This window comes from Dermacentor andersoni, chromosome 4 (genome assembly GCF_023375885.2).
Source record: "Dermacentor andersoni chromosome 4, qqDerAnde1_hic_scaffold, whole genome shotgun sequence".
NCBI lineage: Eukaryota > Metazoa > Arthropoda > Arachnida > Ixodida > Ixodidae > Dermacentor > Dermacentor andersoni.
The window spans coordinates 7,483,347-7,502,943 of record NC_092817.1 but is presented as its reverse complement, the minus strand read 5'-3'; the positions used below and the strand labels follow the sequence as shown (position 1 = coordinate 7,502,943).

The 19,597-nt window shown below is 41.2% G+C and overlaps 1 protein-coding gene across 2 annotated transcripts in view; it reads right to left on the bottom strand.

The window, feature by feature from the left end:
* Positions 1-19,597, bottom strand: part of LOC126535912 (multidrug resistance-associated protein 1-like) — a 335,731-nt gene that overhangs the window by 14,904 nt on the left and 301,230 nt on the right. For both annotated transcript variants that reach the window (XM_050182763.3, XM_055073342.2), the window contains one exon: positions 5,176-5,342. In XM_050182763.3, coding sequence (XP_050038720.1) covers positions 5,176-5,342 — 167 coding nt within the window. The remainder of the gene's footprint in view (positions 1-5,175; positions 5,343-19,597) is intronic.

Genomic DNA, 19,597 nt, shown 5'->3' with positions numbered 1-19,597 from the left:
GAAAGCACTCTGATGCTGACGCGCTATCCCGATCACCGCTTCCCCTGAAGGCCAGTCACGACTTCTCCTGCTAATAGGTGATAATGTGAGATGTGTCGATGTTGTAGTGACCATTTATTAGTTGAAAAAAGAATTTTAGATGACATAGACGATTTCTATCACTTATAGAAGGCAAGCCGCTCCGAGATAAAAGGTTAGTAATAGAACTACGCCCATATGTATTGTAGATGAATCGAACTCCTTTTTTCTGTAAGCTTTCTAGCTTTCCAATATCGCTTTTAGTGAATGGGTTCCATAAAACTAGAACACATTCTAAAACGGGGCGGACAAGTGTTTTGTATGCCAATAGACGTACTGTTGGTGTGGAGGATTTTAATACGCATCTTAGAAAAAACAACTTGCGGCGACAGTTTGCTATTACTGTGTCAGGGTGCTTTGACCAGGAAGATCATTTGTTATGTACAAGTCAAGGTACTTATATTGCGCAACTCTGACAAAAAAGCCTTTTCTGTGCCATAGCGATATAGCAGTGGCTTCTTTTTTAAAGTTATCCGCATATATACTGTCTTTTCGAGATTAATGCACATTTGCCACTGTCTACACAACTCAACTACCTTATTAAAGTCCCTGTTTAACCTGAGTTGGTCTTCTTCCATTGTTATTTCATTGTACAGAACGGAGTCGTCAGCGTAAAGCCTGATTTTAACAGAGAGGTTAATGACAATATCATTTATATATAACAAAAAGAAAACGGGGCCAAGAACGGATCCCTGTGGGACGCCAGAATTGACAGCAGCTATATCAGAAGTAGTTTTATTTACAGTAACAAACTGATGGCGGTTTGCAAGGTAGGCTTTAATCCATGCTAATATTTTATCATTTTTAAGCACAGTTCCTAGCTTATGGAGGAATTCAACATGAGGCACCCTATCAAATGCCTAGCTGAAATCCATGAATATTGCGTGTTTGTTTCCCTTTGTTTACAGTGCTAGCAAAGTCATGTATGATTTCAACTAGTTGAGCAGTCGTTGAAAGGCCACTTCTAAAACCATGCTGCATGCTTGTAAAAACGTTATGTTCGTCTAGAAAACCATGTTTATGAATTGTATGTTCTAAGAGCTTACAAGATGTTGATGTTAATAAAATCGGTCTAATTTTTGATGCGAGATTTATCACCCGATTTATGTAAAGGTTTTATTCTGGAAATTTTCCAGTCTTCCAGTAATGATTCTTTGTTGATTGACCTCGCAAATAGAATGTACAGGTATTTTGCACACCATTCAGCATAACGCTTTAGAAAACAGTTCGTAATATCATCTGACCCTGGAGATATTTTAATGTGAAGCTTTAACAATAAATTTAGAATACCCTTTTCCGAAATAACAATGTCGGGAAGGGAAGGCAGTTCAGCAGAAAAGCATGGTAAACAGCCATCATCACTTGTGAATGCACTCTTAAAATGGTTATTAAAAGCAGAACACACAGTTTTCTCATCCCACACATTTTCACCATTTATAAAAAAGGCATCAGGAGATGAAGAGGCTGGCGTCACAACCATCCAGAATTTCTCAGGAGAAGATCTGATAAAGTCTGATAGTAATGTGCTGTGATAATACTCTTTATCTTTGACAATTTTTTCGTGAAGTTTTCCGGACAAGTTATCAATACCGGCTTTCAGTTCTTCGCTGTCCTTTATTTTAGCGCATTTCTTTTTTAAGTGCTTAAGTTTCGTCTCATCTGTAACGTCTCCAGAGTAATCCATGGATTTCGGCGCTCGGACTTCTTCACTATTTTAGGAACAAAGTGTTCCACACTAAAAAAATGAGGCCTTTGAAAAAAAGCCAGAGGTCATTTACACTACAATCAAGGCCTTGAAAATGATCGTAGTTAAAAGCTAGCACATCTATTATACAGTCATCCTGTGCTCTTGAAAAATTTGAAAAATATGGAACCTTATTGGTTCGATTGATTAAAGCACTTTTCAACGTCAGGACAACTGCTTTGTGATCAGAAATACCGGATGTTACTGTACATGAGATGCACTCTTTTATGGTGCCACTTACAAAAGAGAAATCAAGAATGGACCTTGAATCATTTTGAATTCTTGTGAAATCCTTCACAATTTGTAGTAGATCAAAGGTAGAAGCTATATCAGTCATAACACTTTCCGCACTCTGAATTGAATACGAAAAAAAAGTTTCCCAATTGATATTTGGCAAGTTGAAATCTCCGGTTAGTATTAACTTATCTTTTCACGTTATATATGAATGCATATAAGTTGACAAGCACCCCAAGTTATCAACAGTGGAGTAAGGAGGTCTGTACAAAGCTGCAAGGACACATCTAAAATTATTCATGTATAATTTACAAAATATGCTTTCTACATCCGGAACATCAGGCATTGTCTGCAGCATAATGGAAGATTTATACAGAACACAATACAGCAATACCTCCCCCTCTTCGATCCCGGTCCCTACGTAACACTTTATAATTCTTTGGTACGAATTCACAGTCAAATATATTATCGCTTAACCAAGTTTCGGTTAGTACGGTCACGTCAGGGTCTAGTGAAAAAAGCATGCTTTCAAGCTGGACAGTTTTATTCACGACACTGCGGCAATTCATGTTAAGAATTGTGAAGGGCCTACTGCTTATCTTGTCAATTCATTTCTGTTTAGTAAATTTAAAGCGCTTATCTTTAGCTTCGTCCCAGCCAAACATTACGCCGTCCACACTTATCAAAGAATAACTTCACCTTAACATTATTTTCTTTTTCCTGTTTCGCACTTAGACATAATTTTTTTATTATTTGACGCACTCTGAATGGTCTTCTGTTACGGAAAGGTTTGTTCCTTTTAACTTTGATCAAGACCTGAGAATAGTTAGATTCTCCCGATAATCCAAGAATTTAATTATCACTGGGCGGCCTTTTCCGCTCTTTTTGCCTAGTCTGTGACACCTTTCCATGGCACTAACACTGAGTCTCAGCTTATCCTTGCAAAGATCGTTTTGTAGTATTCTTGTTAGGCTATCCATTGTTTCATTGTCATGTTCCTGTATCCCGTAAACGATCAGTTTGTTCCGTCTACCTCTGTTTTCGTGGTCATCTAACTTATTCTGTAAATATGACACCTCTGTTTGCAAAGTAGCGACAGATGACTTCACATTTTTAAATTCTTGTTCTAAAGATTGCAGAACAGACGAGTTAGCCTCTAAACTGCTTAGTCTTTCCTTCACATCTGTTATATCTAATTCCATTCTATTTTGATTCGATAATGGGCTATTCATGGTGGTCATCATGTTATTCTGCCCATCAAGTAGCTTCATCAAGAGTATGGCAGCAGCATCAGGAAACGGTTGCCACTGCGATAGCACTTCATAGGTAAGTAAGAACTAATCTGCACCGAGAAGCAGAACGGATTTTGAAGCATTGTTCCTGATGAGCTGCTGCCAAGTCCACAGGAGGTAACTTGCAGTGCGACCCGTTTTAAAGGCGCTGGAAGTCCCACATGATGAGATGTCACAGAAAAAGGCGCAAGCGCATATGTCAGGATGATAGGTGTGATGTTCTCGCTGATCTCGCACATGTCACCATCCACTGATACCCCGATGACGCTGTCACCCAGATTGTGGCAATGAAGTCCATCAGATGCACAAGCACGGTGCGGTGACCATACTGTGATCAGGGCAGCGGTAACTTGGAAGTCAGCGCAAGTCACAGTTGCAAGTCAGCGCTCGTCCATGTCATTTCTCCCTGCTTGTCCCCGTGAAAACCGCGCTGTTCTGTTTCAAATATTTCTTACCAACTCACCCAAACGTCTGTTTTAATGGGTAACTTGGAGCTTTTGAAGTTTCACCTTCAACCACGATTCTGCGTGATGGATCGCAGTAGGCGTACACATTGTTCTGGCGGCGATCAACTCTAGGGGCCAAGCAACACGCACACAGAGAAATCCTGGTGAACAGCATAATGAATTGACTCATTCCATACCATGCCCATTGGGCATTGTTAGCCCAATAATGATGGTTTGAAATGCCGGTTTTGACACTTTCCGCACCGCTGCACGAAAAGTCTCGTGTGATGCGTCGAGGCACCCTAGCCTCCAGGACTGGTAGCAGTGGCGGCCACTTGGAATGTTCGTCTTAACCAGAGAGCACGTCTGAGCACGTCGACTTGTCTTAAGCGAATTTTTTTTTTTGCACCGTGTCTATGGAAATCCAAAGAAATGTTCCCATGTTGTTCTTTATAAGTGAGAATTCAGCTTAACCGAGTTCGTCTCAATGAGAGTTCACTGTAGTGCCTATTAGACGACAATACATTTTGTATATTTAATAATATTTTGTTACATTTTCGTCTTAATAGATAAAAGCATGTCTTTACAGACTTTGTTCAATTTTATCCCACGATCTTGATTCTGGCAGTTTACATCTTTTTGATTACATATATCTTAATAATAAAATTAATATTAATAAAATCTTTATGGATGAAGAGTGAATTCATTCTGCTTTTTGTTTATGTATTACATAATATATTGTGTGCAGTAGTTCCTTCAGAAAAAATATCTGAAGTAACCAACAAAAAGAAACACCTATTTTCCCCATGGTATAGGGAAAGAGTTAAGCACCTTCCTCCAAGCTAGGCTACCTCGTTTTCTTGTGGACGATGCAAGCTGTGCCTCAAATTATAATTTAAATTTTCCCAGTAGTTACAATATAGACAACAGAAAGTAATAAAAATGCTGACAAAATTTAGGGTAGGTTGTACCTAGCAGTAAAAGTTGGCGAGAAATTTAAATTGACAAACAAATTATTCCTTTCTACACGAGCTGTGAATTCAAGTTGTATGTAGCATTTAACGGTACAAAGTTATCCTAACAAAGTTTATTTTGCACTGTTTGCTATAACACTCAACAGGTAAATAGATGAATTAGGCTACCGTTTCGAATATTTTTTATGACACCTTCGATTCTTTCTTTTGGGGGGGGGGGGGGGGGTGGTGAATAAAACACTTCATTATTTAGATGAGTGATTAATAGATTGAGTCATCAATTTCTATGTATTTGAGGTTTAGTTTGACAGAGGCATGTGGCATTTTACAGTCACCATATTCATGAAGCTGTAGTTGTTTGACAGAGGTTCATTGTGTTCAAATTTGCTCCAGCCACTTGTGCATACCTAAGGTTTTCGCCACCCTCCACCACTTCATAGTCCAGGCCAGCGTCTTGGGTGACCAGAAAGTCCTTCAGGTGTGCCTGTTCCAATGCCTGCCACAGAGCGTCATCCGTGTACTCTCCGCAGGGATCCAGGTTCCACCGCAAGGTGCCCGCAAACAACACCGGGTCCTGCACGACACCACAGTCAAACGAAGGGGCTCCAGATTAACATTGACCACTGGAGGGTTTTTCAGCATACACCTAAGTACACAAACATTTTTGCATTTCACCTCCACCAAAATGCAGCCAGACTAGTCTCAGTGTACGATGATCAATATTTTTATTCGAACAACATCAAGTGAAGGTGTCGTGCTTATTTCTACTTTCCTGTTGCTCAAGTTCCGCAATAAGGTGAAATTTCATGGTCTGCACTTTTCAATAAAACATTTGGCAGCACTGTTGGCCTGGTTTTATTTGCTGGCAGGCAGTGAAATTAGTTCACATATTCAGCAGCTCTCTTCTATGATGGCAAGATACATGTAAAATCTTGGTTGTTCTTTCTCTTTCTCCTGACAAATCAGGTGAACAATGAAAAGATAGCAGTGCATTGTACTAAACAGCGCAGACCAAAAAAATGAACAAAATGTTTAAATTTCTTATAGAATAAAAATGAAGGTGCCTGTATTCGCATTAATAGCCAGAGTTTTGCATCTGGAGTTGCCGTACGAATGCCCAGATGCAGATGTGCATAGAGAGAAACCAGTTAGCAGGAGTCCCAACTCAAAAATAGTTTGCCAAGTCGAACACTTCCCCTTTGCTTTCTCTACTTTTCCCACAACTCCTCTAGTCCTGTGTGGAGTTTAAGGGGTGAACAAGACATTACAGTTTTTGCCGCAGATGGCTGTCCCGTCCTAGTACCCTCGAAAATTCCATGTCGTCTGCTTTCGCCCTGTGACAAATAAGTAGTACATCCTCCTCACACTAAGAATCCTCCCCACTGCAGCAAGTGATGCCGATTAGTGCTTCAATAGGCCACCACTACCAGCCACATTCCCTCATTTTCACCAGATGGCACCAGTAATAGTAGCACTACCACTAAAGCAGATCAATTATACATCAGCTTGCTACTCAGTGCTTTGTACAATGAGTGAGTTGATGTTTAGCCTACCTGGTAAAGGCCACTGCGTTAGCTGGCCAATCAGATTCTTTAGATGCTTAAGGCACTAAGTCCTTTGTGCTCACCGTACACAGTTTTTCACAGTCCCCTCTTCAGTCTAGCATTGATTATTGCCAGTCCTCTCTCAAAATCAGTTATTCACTGTCTCAGATATCAGCTAACAAAATGTCAAGATTGGATTGCTTATTTATTTTCTTTCTTCCTTTCCTGCCACTCCACAAACTAAACAATATGCTATGTGTCCCTTTCTGGTTACCACATTCAGCCTATTGCTCAAAGTGGCTAACTGTGCTGCATTGAAAACTATTTATGGACATTCAATTGGCATAAAGATTATATGCCATTTTATCATCTACTCTCTTGTCAGTGCCTTTCATGTTGTTCACAGAACTGAACTCAGCATATTAGCACAACAAATTATTATTTAGGCAACCTAATTGTTTTGGGATGAAAAACAGCACATATACAGCAGATGGGAACTATGGCAAAGATGACAGCACAGTGATGAACTTACAGCAACCTTATTGGGAGAGAGCACAAAATATAGATAAGCATGTTTACATCTGAGTATGTATAGCGCATGTCAAGAACCTAACAATTTGCTACCAGTGCCTGAAGCTTGACCAAGAAATCTTTCAATTCTCGACGAGATAGCAGAGCACAGGTTGAGCTCATACATTGCCCACCTAGTTTCTCAACCATTTCTGCTTCAATTAAGTTGTGCACTTGTTTTATTTTGTTTTTGCTTCTCGTTACTGCCTCATGAAAAAGTGGCTGACATGCACACTTGCTGCAGTGCTATGCAAGAAAGCCAGCCTTACCCTTTTCTTACATTGCCATTATGTTCTCTGAATCATACATGTGAAACGCATAAATGCTTTTATGAGACAAATAGAGGACTGACTTAAACGAAATTTATTGCACTTGAAAGAGAAACTTAAATTCTAGCAACTCTAGGAAGTAAAATTTTCGTTTAGGATCTCGAATTTTTCAAAAAGATTACTGAATATCAGCAAGTTTAAAAAATATACATGCCTGAAGTTTTACAAACCTCAGTTTTGTAAATCATAGTTCTGTAAAGTGAAACTGTTAAAGCATCTTACGCAGACCAATTTGATAGATTAATTAACACCTTGCATGCAATTCTTAAAAGGTTTACGAGGGTTTTGAAAGAGTTCTACTCTCAAATTAGTGGTACATTTTAGAGCTATGTATAATACATGCATTTTGCCCACTTTATATGTATTATTAGGTGCAGTTTACAAAATTGTGATATCATTTTTCATTGCAGAGTTACAGAGTTGTAAAATGTACTTGAGTTCTTTTTAAATTTTGTGATTTCCAAGAATTTTTTAAGAACATTGACAGCATAAATGAAAATCCACTTCTTACTGTTACTACATTTTAACCACTTTTCAATGCAACAAAGCTCATCAAATTCAGTGCAGTGGTTGCCAAGAAAAATAATTTCTCCATCTTCATGTAAATTAGTTAGGAGCACAAATTTCATACAGTCAAGTAACATTGTTTTGTGTTTCTTGCAACAACCATTGTGACAATCACTGTCGCCTTTGGGCCAGCTTTGGGCCAGCCAGGGTTGACAGTCTGTGCGAAGAAAAAAAGGAACCGGTGCCTTTTAAGATTGTGGGACACTATATGAATTCAAGAAATAACTGCCATCTTATTTCTCCAATCAGTGTGTGCATCTGGAGGCCCAGTTTAATTTTCTGATCTGCAACTCCGCATGGCTGTGCTCATTAAACACAAATGTGACTTCAACAGAGCATTTTGAAAACACAGTTTTGCTACTACACTCCTCTTCAGAAACTTGGAATGTGCCAAGTAATACAACAGCACGACTTTGCTAGCTCTAGCTTCATATCGCCAGCAGGAGTGGCCAGTGCTAAAACCAAATGATATCAAAGAACCTCAGTATTCCTCAAAATGGAATCTCGTGTTATTTCTAGTGGGTGTAAGCAGTCACGTACCATCATAGGTATGCTAACAGCTTTAGACTTAAGTGAGTAGGGTCCAGGATAAAGAACAATCATGTAATCATACACAAACCTAAGTACACATAAAAGTGGGCTGTGTTCACATAAGGACAGACAAAGGGGGTCCAGAATATGTTTACTTTTCAGCGAAATTTTGATGGGAGCTGAGAAAATGTCTCTGTAGAGAGGTACCAACCTTCGTTTTGCAAAACTTGGCACAGATTTCTTGAAAAAGATTATTATTTCACTAAAGGTGGAAAAGAGCATTTTAACGACTTGCAAGCTGTACAGATTCAAAGGCCTATCACTTTAAAATTAATGCACTGTACCCCGCCAAAACCTTGTTGGTAAGTCTTCACCACTACTAATATTGGCCCACGAGAAGTTAAATTTATGTAACTGACCATATCTCTTTGAAAAATCGCCAAACTTAAGTTTTTGAGTAACTGCTTCTGACTGACTTTGAAATCAGGGGTCTCTTTTGTGGTCATTTCAGCTAAAGTGATGAAGCTGAAAAATATTTCTGGCAAATCTTCAAAAAGGTTCTCGCAAATTCAAAAAAGCAGTATGCAACTACATCCCATATTTATTTCTTTATAAAATACCAAAAATGCCAAAATTGCAAATATAGCGAGAATTGGAACAGTTTAGGGATGTCCTTAAAAAAAATAATCATCGCCGATTTTATGAAAATTTAATAGAATACGCACCCAAGAATGTTAAATCTAGTACTGCAAAAACATGTTGCATTATTTTATTTTAAGTGAGAAAATTGAGCCCATTTAAAAATTAAATTATGGAGTTTTACGTGCCAAAGCCACTTTCTGATTATGAAGCATGCCGCACTGGAGGACTCTGGAAATTTCGACCGCCTGGGGTTCTTTAACGTGCACCTAAATGAAGTACACGAGTGTTTTCACATTTTGCCTCCATCGAAAATTGAGCCTATTTTAAGACCCATGTATGGTCATTCAAACAGTGTGCCTCATTCTAACAGTAAGGATCACCCTCATATTGAATTCTGACTCACTCTTTTTTTGTCGTAGTAAAGAAGAGCGACTCAGATTGTGTCTTTTTTACCTTTCTTTAGTCATGGAATGAGTTGAGCTTGAGTTTTTAGGGCTCCTGCTCTGTAATCCTACTTCGGCGTATTGAGGGAGCAAGCATGTGAGAGCACGTACAGCAAGTTTCTTATGACTACTTTCGGGAACTTATTTCTGGCATGGATCTCTAATTACTTCTGCTATTAGAAATGCTCCCCATCTACCTGAACAATGCACCAGTGCAGTGGGAAAGCATGATGATGCTGCTGTAGTGGATTAGCGAGCTGGGTATGTTAAGGTGAGGATAGTCGCAAAATGGGTCCAGAATATTTTTAACTTTCACTTATATGTTTATATTAGGCATAAAAATCTTTCCACGTTACGGAACTGCAACTACTTTTCGAACACACATTTTTTTTTTCACGCAAGAAATCTTAACCAAGACAAGGTGCAAAAATCACGATATCGAGTCACAAAACATTGCAAACTTTAAATGCGTATGATTTAGAGAACTGTTAAGAATGGCGAGCTGCAATGCAGGATTGCCACCCAATTACGACTGGGGAACAAGACGCGCATCCCCCACTCTCCGTCGCTTCAGCTAGGATGCGTTCGATGAAGCGGGCTTTGTGCTGAAAACCGCCGCCATCCCCTAGCCCCATCGCCGTTGTGACGAAATGAGTTCGGCGAACGAACTATTGTGTCCAAACTCCCCAGTGCGGACCTGATCTGCTACGCGTGAGCGAGCTGCCGCGGGAAAGCCGTTTTTTGGTGCTTCTCACGGCGCCGAAGAGGACGCAGGACAACGAGTCACCCAGAATGGCTCCGAGCTTCCCGGAACGGCGCCCCTCTGACGTCGGCGCCGGACATCGGAATGTGTGTGCCTTTGTGTGCGTAAACTGTTCTGCGGGGCGGCAGCGAATTTACAATGAGTAAACGAACGCTCGCGTCACCTTGTATCGCGGGAGGCGGCTAGTTTTGCGATGACGAAACGAACATTCGCGGCCTTGTATCGCCGGGTGACCGAGTGTTTAAAAACGGCTGTTGTGCGGATGCTCGACACACTTCTCTCGTGCAGTCATGTTGGACTGACACTCTTTTTCTCAAGCAGTCATGTTAGACTGATTTAAATATTGTAAATAAACCCATATTCCTCGTTCTCGATGAGAAGCAGTTCTTCCCTTCATCAACGTCCTCAGCGTGGATAAGTTGGACGACGGCATGGGCCAGCTACCTTCGAATTCATGCCGGACTCCAAACTTGACAACGGATCACGAGCGACGGGATTGAGCCCCCAATCCTGACAGAACACAGATTTCTGCACATTGACCTTTTTGCTCCACATCTATACCACCTCTCACATGGAATTAAGGCACTGTGAATTTAATTAAACCCAGCATGATGTGGAAAAAAAGATTTCTTTTCTGAAAGACAAGGCAGGAATTGGGGGTCTCTTGGTAGTTTAAGAAAAAAAAGTGCAACTTGTTTGCATGGAATGCGTCTGACAATGCGCCTTCCTTGGACAGGACTGCAGTATTCAGGAGCATAGCCTTTGGTGATCCCAGCGGCATGCATAAACACTGCGCCGTCTAGCTTAAAACCAACAATGAAACAATTATGCTTGTCATTGGAGCGTTCTTGAGAGCATTTTTCAGAGCACCAAATGAGACGCACTGCCGTAGCACTGTGAAAAGAAAGTCGACTTGAAACTGCACCCTGATTAGCGATGACACCTGCCATGGCACCGCACATGCTTGCTTGACTCTGAGAAAAATCGAGGTGCACATTGAGGATTATGCTCCAATTTACACCCAACTAACACATGTGAGCCCATTTTAAAAATAGCTTTCAACTGCATGAGTTGCAACGCAGTGAGCTTAACACGACCAAGTGGCTACAGGGCATGGTAAAAATGCCTGCGATGGCGTTGGTGGGCTTGTAGAACACCATGCCACAATACATAAATGCGATCGCAAGCCACCGAAGTAATTCAATGCGCAAGTGATTTTGTGAACATTGTAGCTGGTAAACTTAAAAAGTTTTCCTACTGCTCATGAAGAAGGACAAGGTATAAGCCTTCAGAGAATGGAAGAAAGAAGAGTGGGAAGGTGTCAGGCCAGTGCAAGGAAATCTGACAACTCACAGGTTGAAGAACATAAAACCTGACCGTGGCAATTCCTTGTACGTAGCGCAGTGTACAAACACAGAATGGAAGGAGCTGTGAATCTACAGTTTGCAAAACCTGCTTGTTCGACTTGTTATTACTGGTGGTGGATAACACAAATGAACTCTTTGAGATATCTTAAACCTGAAAGCTGTAGTTCTTGCAATTTCATATGACTTCCTGTGGCAGATTACTGATTAGCACAGTAGGATTACTGATGCAGGAGCCCTGAAAACTCAAGCTTACCTTATTTCATGGCTAAAAAGAGGCAAAATAAACACAATCTGAGTCACTCTTCTTTCATACAACAAAAAAAGAATGAGTTCAGATCCCTATGAGTGCGATTTTTACTTTATTATTAGAACAAGACACCTTTGGAATGACCATACATGGGTCTTAAAATAGGCTCAATTTTCTCACTTAAATTAATGTAACATGTTTTTGCAGTACTAGATTTACCGGTTCAGTGTGGGTATTCAATGAAATTTTCATAAAAATCAGCAATGATTATTATTTTTTTAGGCCATCTCTAAAATGTTCTAATTCTCACTATATTTGCAATTTTGGAATTTTTGGGATTTCATAAAGTAAATACGAGATGTAGTTGCATACTGCTTTTTCAAATTTGCTAGAACCTTTTTGAAGATTTGCCAAATATTTTTCAGCTTCATTGCTTTAGCTGACACGGCCCCCGCCCCAAAAGAACCCCCGATCTCGAGGTCAGTCAGAGGCAGGTGCTCAAAAACTCAAGTTTGGTAATTTTTTAAAAAGATGTGGTTGGCTACATAAATTAAACTTCTTGTGGGCCAATATTGCTAGTGGCGTAAATTTACCAAAAAAATTTTGGCAAGGTGCAATGCGTTACTATTATAGTGATAGGCCTTTGAACTGTACAGCTTGCAAGTTGTTAAAACGCTCGTTTCTACCTTTAGTAAAATCAGAATTCCTTAAAAAAATCCCGTGCTAAGTTTTGCAAAACGAAGGTTTATACCTTTCTACAGAGACATTTTTCCAGCTTTTGCTGAAAACTGTGACTCCCCTCTTAGTCTGTTCTTATCTGAACACACCCAGTGAAGTGTTCACAAGGCAACTCCAAAGTGCTTTGTCCAGATTTGCTGGACAAACTGTCATTTATCTGCAGTACATCTTCACTGCAATGCACGTCTTACTCTGGAGAGCAATTGATGTGCTGACAGCGCTATTTCCAATGCAAAAGCACTGCACGAGTGTGGGACATGCAGCTTTCACTTGTGGGAGATAAGTGGGTTCTCCTCCGTACTCTTGGGACAAAGGAACGACAACACAGTAGTGCAAACAATCACAAGGGCATTTATTGCACCTTTCATAGATCAATGGCTGCTAGCCGAGTTGCTATCCCCAAAACATGCCGATGGGCGCGCGACAAATCTAGAAGTCCGACTTACCGCGACCGCATTGCGAGCGAATATGTTCGCCCCATGCTGGATCCCAACGCCTGGTCGTTCGCGTGTACAGTCACGCCAACGGTGTCCAAGGCGGCCACGCGAGACGGTCTCGCAGAAGCATGGTCAGCGCGGCACGTCCGTCGCGCTCGCTTCCCGAACCCAAAGAGGGCAAGCGCCTTCCTTTCGGCGCCCAAGTAACCTCGCCTGTCGGCGGCGTTAACAACGCAACACTAGCGCCATCTCTCACACTGCGCTTCAACCACTCCGAGCGCCGCGGGCGCCAGGCCACGCGGCGGGCGAAGCCGCCCTGCAGGAGACGCGCTATGCGGGAAAAACATCAGGGGACGCGCGAGAGTCGCACATCCCCACACACTGCAGTGCCACATAGTTCCTTCTATTGTGTTTTCCAACTAATCTCTGCACACTTGGAGTTGAAATTTATGCAGTATACGGGCATTTCTTCAAGGAATGCCAACGGAACCCAGCAATGCAGCCCATCCCAATGGGAGGCCATGCTGCTTAACTCTTGCCTGGAAGACCAGGCCTGCTGCTTGGTGGCCAAGGCTACAGGAGCCATGGAATAAGGGCCCTTCCCTTCGTTGAAAACTGTTTGAAATAAAGTTTATTCTCTCTCTCTCTTCAAGAGTATGGACCTTTTTCAGCGATGCAGCAGAAGTTTAATTCGTCACTGCCCATTTGGTTTATGCCGCATAGCTGCCCTATAGCAGCCAATGAAAACACATTACTACAACCGAGTTCTAAAAAGTGTAACAAAATGAATTAGTGCAGCTGTCACAGCTGCTCTGCACTTTAATTCCATGCAGTGGCCATACCTTTCCTCCATTTATGGCCTCCTCATGTTGTTGCCCCATGTGTCTGACAGCACAACGCACTGGATTTGTTACTATAACAAACACTGTCCGTGACATTTGCATTTTTCTGTTGGCTACAATGCAACCACTATGCAACATCAACTCATCCGAAACAAGAAATGCTGTTCTGTGATGAACTTTGGTTCGTTGTTGGCGTGTACCCTACGTACGTGCCCAAGTTTGCCTCTGCCACTATCAATATCCTTCACAGCAAGACACACGAAATGCTTCACATATGGCAAGCCCTGCGCATGAAATTGTACTGCGATTGAAGGTTGCACTGTTTCAGTGTACTAGAAGGGGGCAGTGGGCTGACTCGCTGGTGGAGGCAATGCGGTGCGATGGCTCCATAAATGTCGATAATATGTGCGTTGCCAATTGCCCGCACGTTGGCGCCGGCTTCAATCGAATGTGGGAGCGGCGGCACAGTGGGCCAAGTTACACCCAAGCATATTAGCCCAAGTTGCCAAGCTGCGTTAGTTTGCTGTGGACGTTGTTACATGGGTTTTAAATGCGTGTGCATTTCTATGCCTACCCAATGAGAAATTCGCCGAACACGAAGGAGAATGATTGGTCTATATACCCTTTAGGCAATGGTTTATACCCGCGCAAGGCAGAGGCTACAAGCGCTCAGCAAAGTGAAGCGAACAATGCACACATTCATTGAAATCAGGCATACAACACACAGAACAGCACAAGTTTCAATAAGCAAAAAGCTCAAAAGAAGCATCCGAACCATCAATAAAGCATTGCCTACCCCCCTCAGCAAATGTAGTGGTGGTTTTGCAAGAGCTTTGCTAACTTAACCCTAATTCACCTTAAGAGGAAGCTTTAGCTCGGGTGCTCCTATCTAAATACATGTAAAAGGAGAATTCGTTTTTCTCGGCAACCACTGCACCAAATTTGACGGGGTTTGCTGCATTTAAAAGAAAAACTTAAAATCTAGTGACTGTTGGTTTCGAATTTTCGATGTAGGTCGTTAATTTTTTATAAAAATTTGGCAAAAATCGAAAATTTTCAGAAAACGAAACTATCAAGTTTACAACTACGTAACTCAGCAAGAAAAAATGATATCGCAATTCTGTAAATTGTACCTGATAGCACATCTAAAGCGGACAAAATTGGTATGTTACACATGAACCTTAAAAAATTTAGTAATGTGTAATTACAACTTTTGCAGAACCCTCGTAAACAACGTAACAAATTCACGTAAGATGTAAACTGACATATCAAATTTGTCCGCTTTGAATGGTCTAATGGATGCCGTTTACAGAATCGCGATATCTGTTCTTGATGCAGAGCTATTAGTTTGTAAACTTCGTGCTTCTATTTTTTTCATACGTCTGAATTTTTGAAAATCCTTTTAACAAAATTCAAGCCCTAAATCAAAATTCCGCTTCCAACAGTCACTAGAATTTAACTTTCTCTCTCAAATGCAACAAATTTCATTAAAATTGGTTCAGGGGTTATCTCAGAAAAACGTTTTTGCGTTTTTACATGTATTTGAATAGGCCGCGTCGGAGTTGGGCCCGAGCTAAAGCTTCCTCTTAACACCAAAGGTCAAGGGTGCGAGTGTCTTAACACAATGTTGATCAACTATGAGTGATTAAATTCACCCTAATTAACACCAATGGCCGTGGATTCGAGTGCTGTAATGAACTCTTCAGTTACACCTGCTTTATCATGTACGCTATCGAACATGATAAGTGAACGACCGAGGGTTGATAAGGGTTTATACTGGTTGGATGAAGTTCCACAACATTGATAATGACACCGGGCTGCGTGGAGATGAGCAAGTGGCACAATACTTACGCATCCTTAGACAACTACGAGAGGAACTTCTGCAGGAATATTTTTTTCCCTGCAGTGTTTTTGTTGAACACAGCATGGAAGAGATGAGTATACTTTGAAGTGACTGAGCCATGCCGTGACATTGACAAAACCACTGTTACGCGCCTGGGTGCCAAACAGACTATGTTTATGTGAAGGATTGGCCGCAGTTGTCTTCATTTGGCGTCCCGAAGGATGTAAATAGGCAGGAGGAGCTAGCAATACAACCACAGAGGCTGCACAAGAAGTGGTACCCCAGCATGGCACGCACTGTTTTCTGACTAATTCAATGGTGGACTACCGGACATAATCTTGACACAAAATCACTTTAGGTTAGGTCGACACAGCATGAAACCGTATATTTGGTCACCGACCCTCTAATTCAACAAGATTGTTTTTCTCATTAAATTTTTAAGATTGCCTGATAATTCAGAATATTGTAAGGTCTCTTCGCATAAGCGAAATCCGTCGGCAATGACTTATTTACATAGAAAGTCTAGCAGTTAGGATAGGCAGCAACTCATAACTCATAACAACGTTATATACAAATCATTTCCTTTATTATGGTGACTAAAAACAAAATTATTGTGCAAAAAACCTGGCTTGCAATGCTGCAAAGAGCCTATTAACTTTGCGGGGAATCAACCAAACTGAAACTGCAAATTGAACAGTTTAATCAGTCAATTTTCATGACTTGTTCTCACAAAAATAATTTCTTTGATGATTCCATGACTTTTCTAGATACTCAGAATTTCCCTCACTTTTCCAGATTTTCTAGATCACTAGACACTTCGATTTTGTAGACCACAGGTGAGTGGGTTTGCTGAATGGCTCCTTCCTCTTGGCACTTGATAGCTTGCATTCTTTTTAGTATTTGTTTTCTGTTGTACCACCTGTCTTGTCTTGACCTGCTGATTTCGGTGCATTTATATACCTACTGATTGTGTAGAATAAACAGTTGTCAGTTTGCGCTTTCCCAGTGCCGAGTGTGTCCTTTTTCATCATTAAAAGAATTATGGGGTTTTATGTGCCAAAACCACAATCTTTTCCTTCTTTTTCATCATTCATTCTTGTTACTCAGAAATGCAATCTTCTTTAACTTCACAGAGTCTCTGCTTTACTAAAACTGTTTAGGAGTCATTCATCAGATAGTTTTCATCTAATTACTATTCCTACATGTCTCTAGCTGACCTTTCCTGCACAAAGTACTCAACATATGCTGCCAGTTTGCAGTGAAAAAGATTTAAATTCATCATAAAAAGGTGCTGATGTAAGTCTTAAAGGGACACTAAAAGCAAATATTAAGTCAAGCTAAAGTGTTAAATCAATGATAGAGAACATCTATGGCATCAATATTATCCAGAAAAGAGCTTTAGTAATCAAGAAATTGAAGTAAATGTAAGACACGATTTGAGACTCCACGAGGACACCATAGTACTAGTTCGATGACATAGGAACTCCCCATTGTAATGCTGTCGCTTGTGCTCAACCACTGATAATAAACAGTTTACTGCGCTGCACTACAACACAGAAGAAAATTCTACTTGTCCTACTTCTGTTCAATTCTTAGAAAAAAGTAATCACTGACATTACCTTCGATAACGACATGGCAGGTGGCCAAAAGTCGTTTTCGCTTGCCTTTGTACTGCCCACGCTCTCATGTTTTGGCAGTTACTGTACCGCGTAGTGCTGTGCTTGTTTTCCTGGCTTGCGAAGCTCATAATGGAGAGATATGCATGCAATACTCAGGCACCATGAAAGACAGACCTTGTCTGACTATCACATGTTGCTGTGAGACAATTATATACATGGACACGGCAACGAGAAGAAAAATAAAATAAATTGTTGTCTGAATCAATACAATTGTAGGCCCGTAACAAAATATGAAATACGCCACAAAGTTAACATATTAATCAAAGGGTACTACATCTAGTTTAAATATCCTGTCATCGTCAGTAAATATGCATTACATGCCACCAGTGGTAGATGATGTGGCGCCATCTGACACCTAAGAATCAAAACACTTTCATCACTCCATGGCCTCCGAGACTGGTGCACACACAATCTCAGATGCTTGGCACTTAGTGTGAGATGAGATGAAGCAAAGGCTGACTTTACCACTTATTTCTTGCTGTTATGGAGGAGAGCAAGAGCGAATTCAGGTAGAGGCAGATGCAATGGTTGCCGTTGTTACAGAATCATGTGGTAATGGGCAGGCCGCCAAGCAGATTTCTGAGCGACAAAAAAAATTTCTGCAAGCAGCAGAAAATTCCGCATACATGTGATGTCTTGGGATGCTGTCGGCTGCTGTACCCTCACTCAATTTTTGGCCATGCTTTTAAGTTTTACGTGCAGGAAAGAAAGAACTGATGGCACCACTTGTCAGGTGCTGTTTTTTACTCAATGACAGTAGCAGAGCACAGTAATGATGTATGCAACGTGGGTGGGCGATCTGGATTGCACTAGACAAATGCGGAGTCTGCAGACGCTGTTTTCTCTTAAACCAAGTGTTTCCGTGGCATGAAACATGTACTGAGCGATTCCTGGAATGGTACTTTAACAGTCCACATTGACATACTCGCCTTTAGTGTCCCTTTAATTATGCTCATGCAGCCATATGTTGTATACTCTGTTTTGTCCATGCCCTAGGCATGTTGCAGCTTTTTGTGCATTAGTATGCAAGAGGCACAGGCCAAGTGACAGATGTCCATTGAGATCTTGAATACTCCATTTAGCTAATCAGCTGGTGTATACCTGAATACTTATGCTTCCATCAAGCTTTCTGTGAAAAACTCGATTCAAGGCATGTTCATAAAGTCAGTCCATCACAGCTAGCCACAGGGTTCATAGCCCCTCTTCTGAAACATAGAATGAGAGAAGGGAACAATCTAGATGACTAGCTAGGCTAGCAAGAATAAACATCAGAAAATCAAGAGCATATGTCTATCTCCTGTCTGCCTTAAAGGAGCCATGCAATAATTTTGAGAATCTTGTACAAATGCAATGAGTCAGTAAGGCAAGTCCTTGCTATTATCAAGGGCCAAACTTGGATGTTCTGCATAAAGCATGTAGTTTATTATTAGGTTTTAAACATCTGCATTGCAACAGTTTGCAGTGGTGCTGCACACTGCATCTTCAGGCATCTCTGTCCATTCTTTGTAGAATGGGTGAGTGACATCACTCGGACAAGCAATCAGATTGGGTGCCCATGGTACGTCATAGGGAATACTTGAACATATGTTACTTTACTAGAATATGTATAAATAGTAATTTGTGCACCTGTAAAAATAGATAAACAAATGCAATAAATGCAAATGTTTCTTCAAACCAATGGCCCACTTCTGCCTGAATATACAGATTGTCTGTTACAGCTGTTGCCTGTACATGTGAATTTGTGCACGCACTTGTGCGAGGGAAGAAGTGGAATGAGGTGTTTCTTCTAAATAGCTGGGCTTTGCGGAAGCTTTGTGAGGCTGCACGTAGGAAGGTGAGGGGTTAAGAAGAATGTGACCATTAAGAATAGTTCAGCGACAATGGCAGCTGGTGAGGCAAGGAGGGGTTTTCACACAAACACAGGTGCAGTGATATCTTTTTTGGCAGCAGAAACAGCAACGCTACTAGCTTGGTATTGTGCTCACTTTCCTGCACTGCAGGGAAGGCAGACAGTAAACTGTAGCGAGTGCACACTGTAGAGAAGGCGAGCACTGCATGCAAACTTTGAAGCCACCAAAGTAACGAGAGAACTGTTTAGGAAAGAGATGTGGGAACACGCTTGGATCAAATCAGCCGGAAGTGGACAACACGCATCACCACGTGACAGTGTGCCCAAGAAGGAGGAATACAGCCATGGCAGCACAAAATTACAGTTGAGGGGAATGCCATGGCCTGAAAGAAAAGTAATGTTTAAGCACTTGTAGCTCTTAGGGCGTAAGCATGAAAT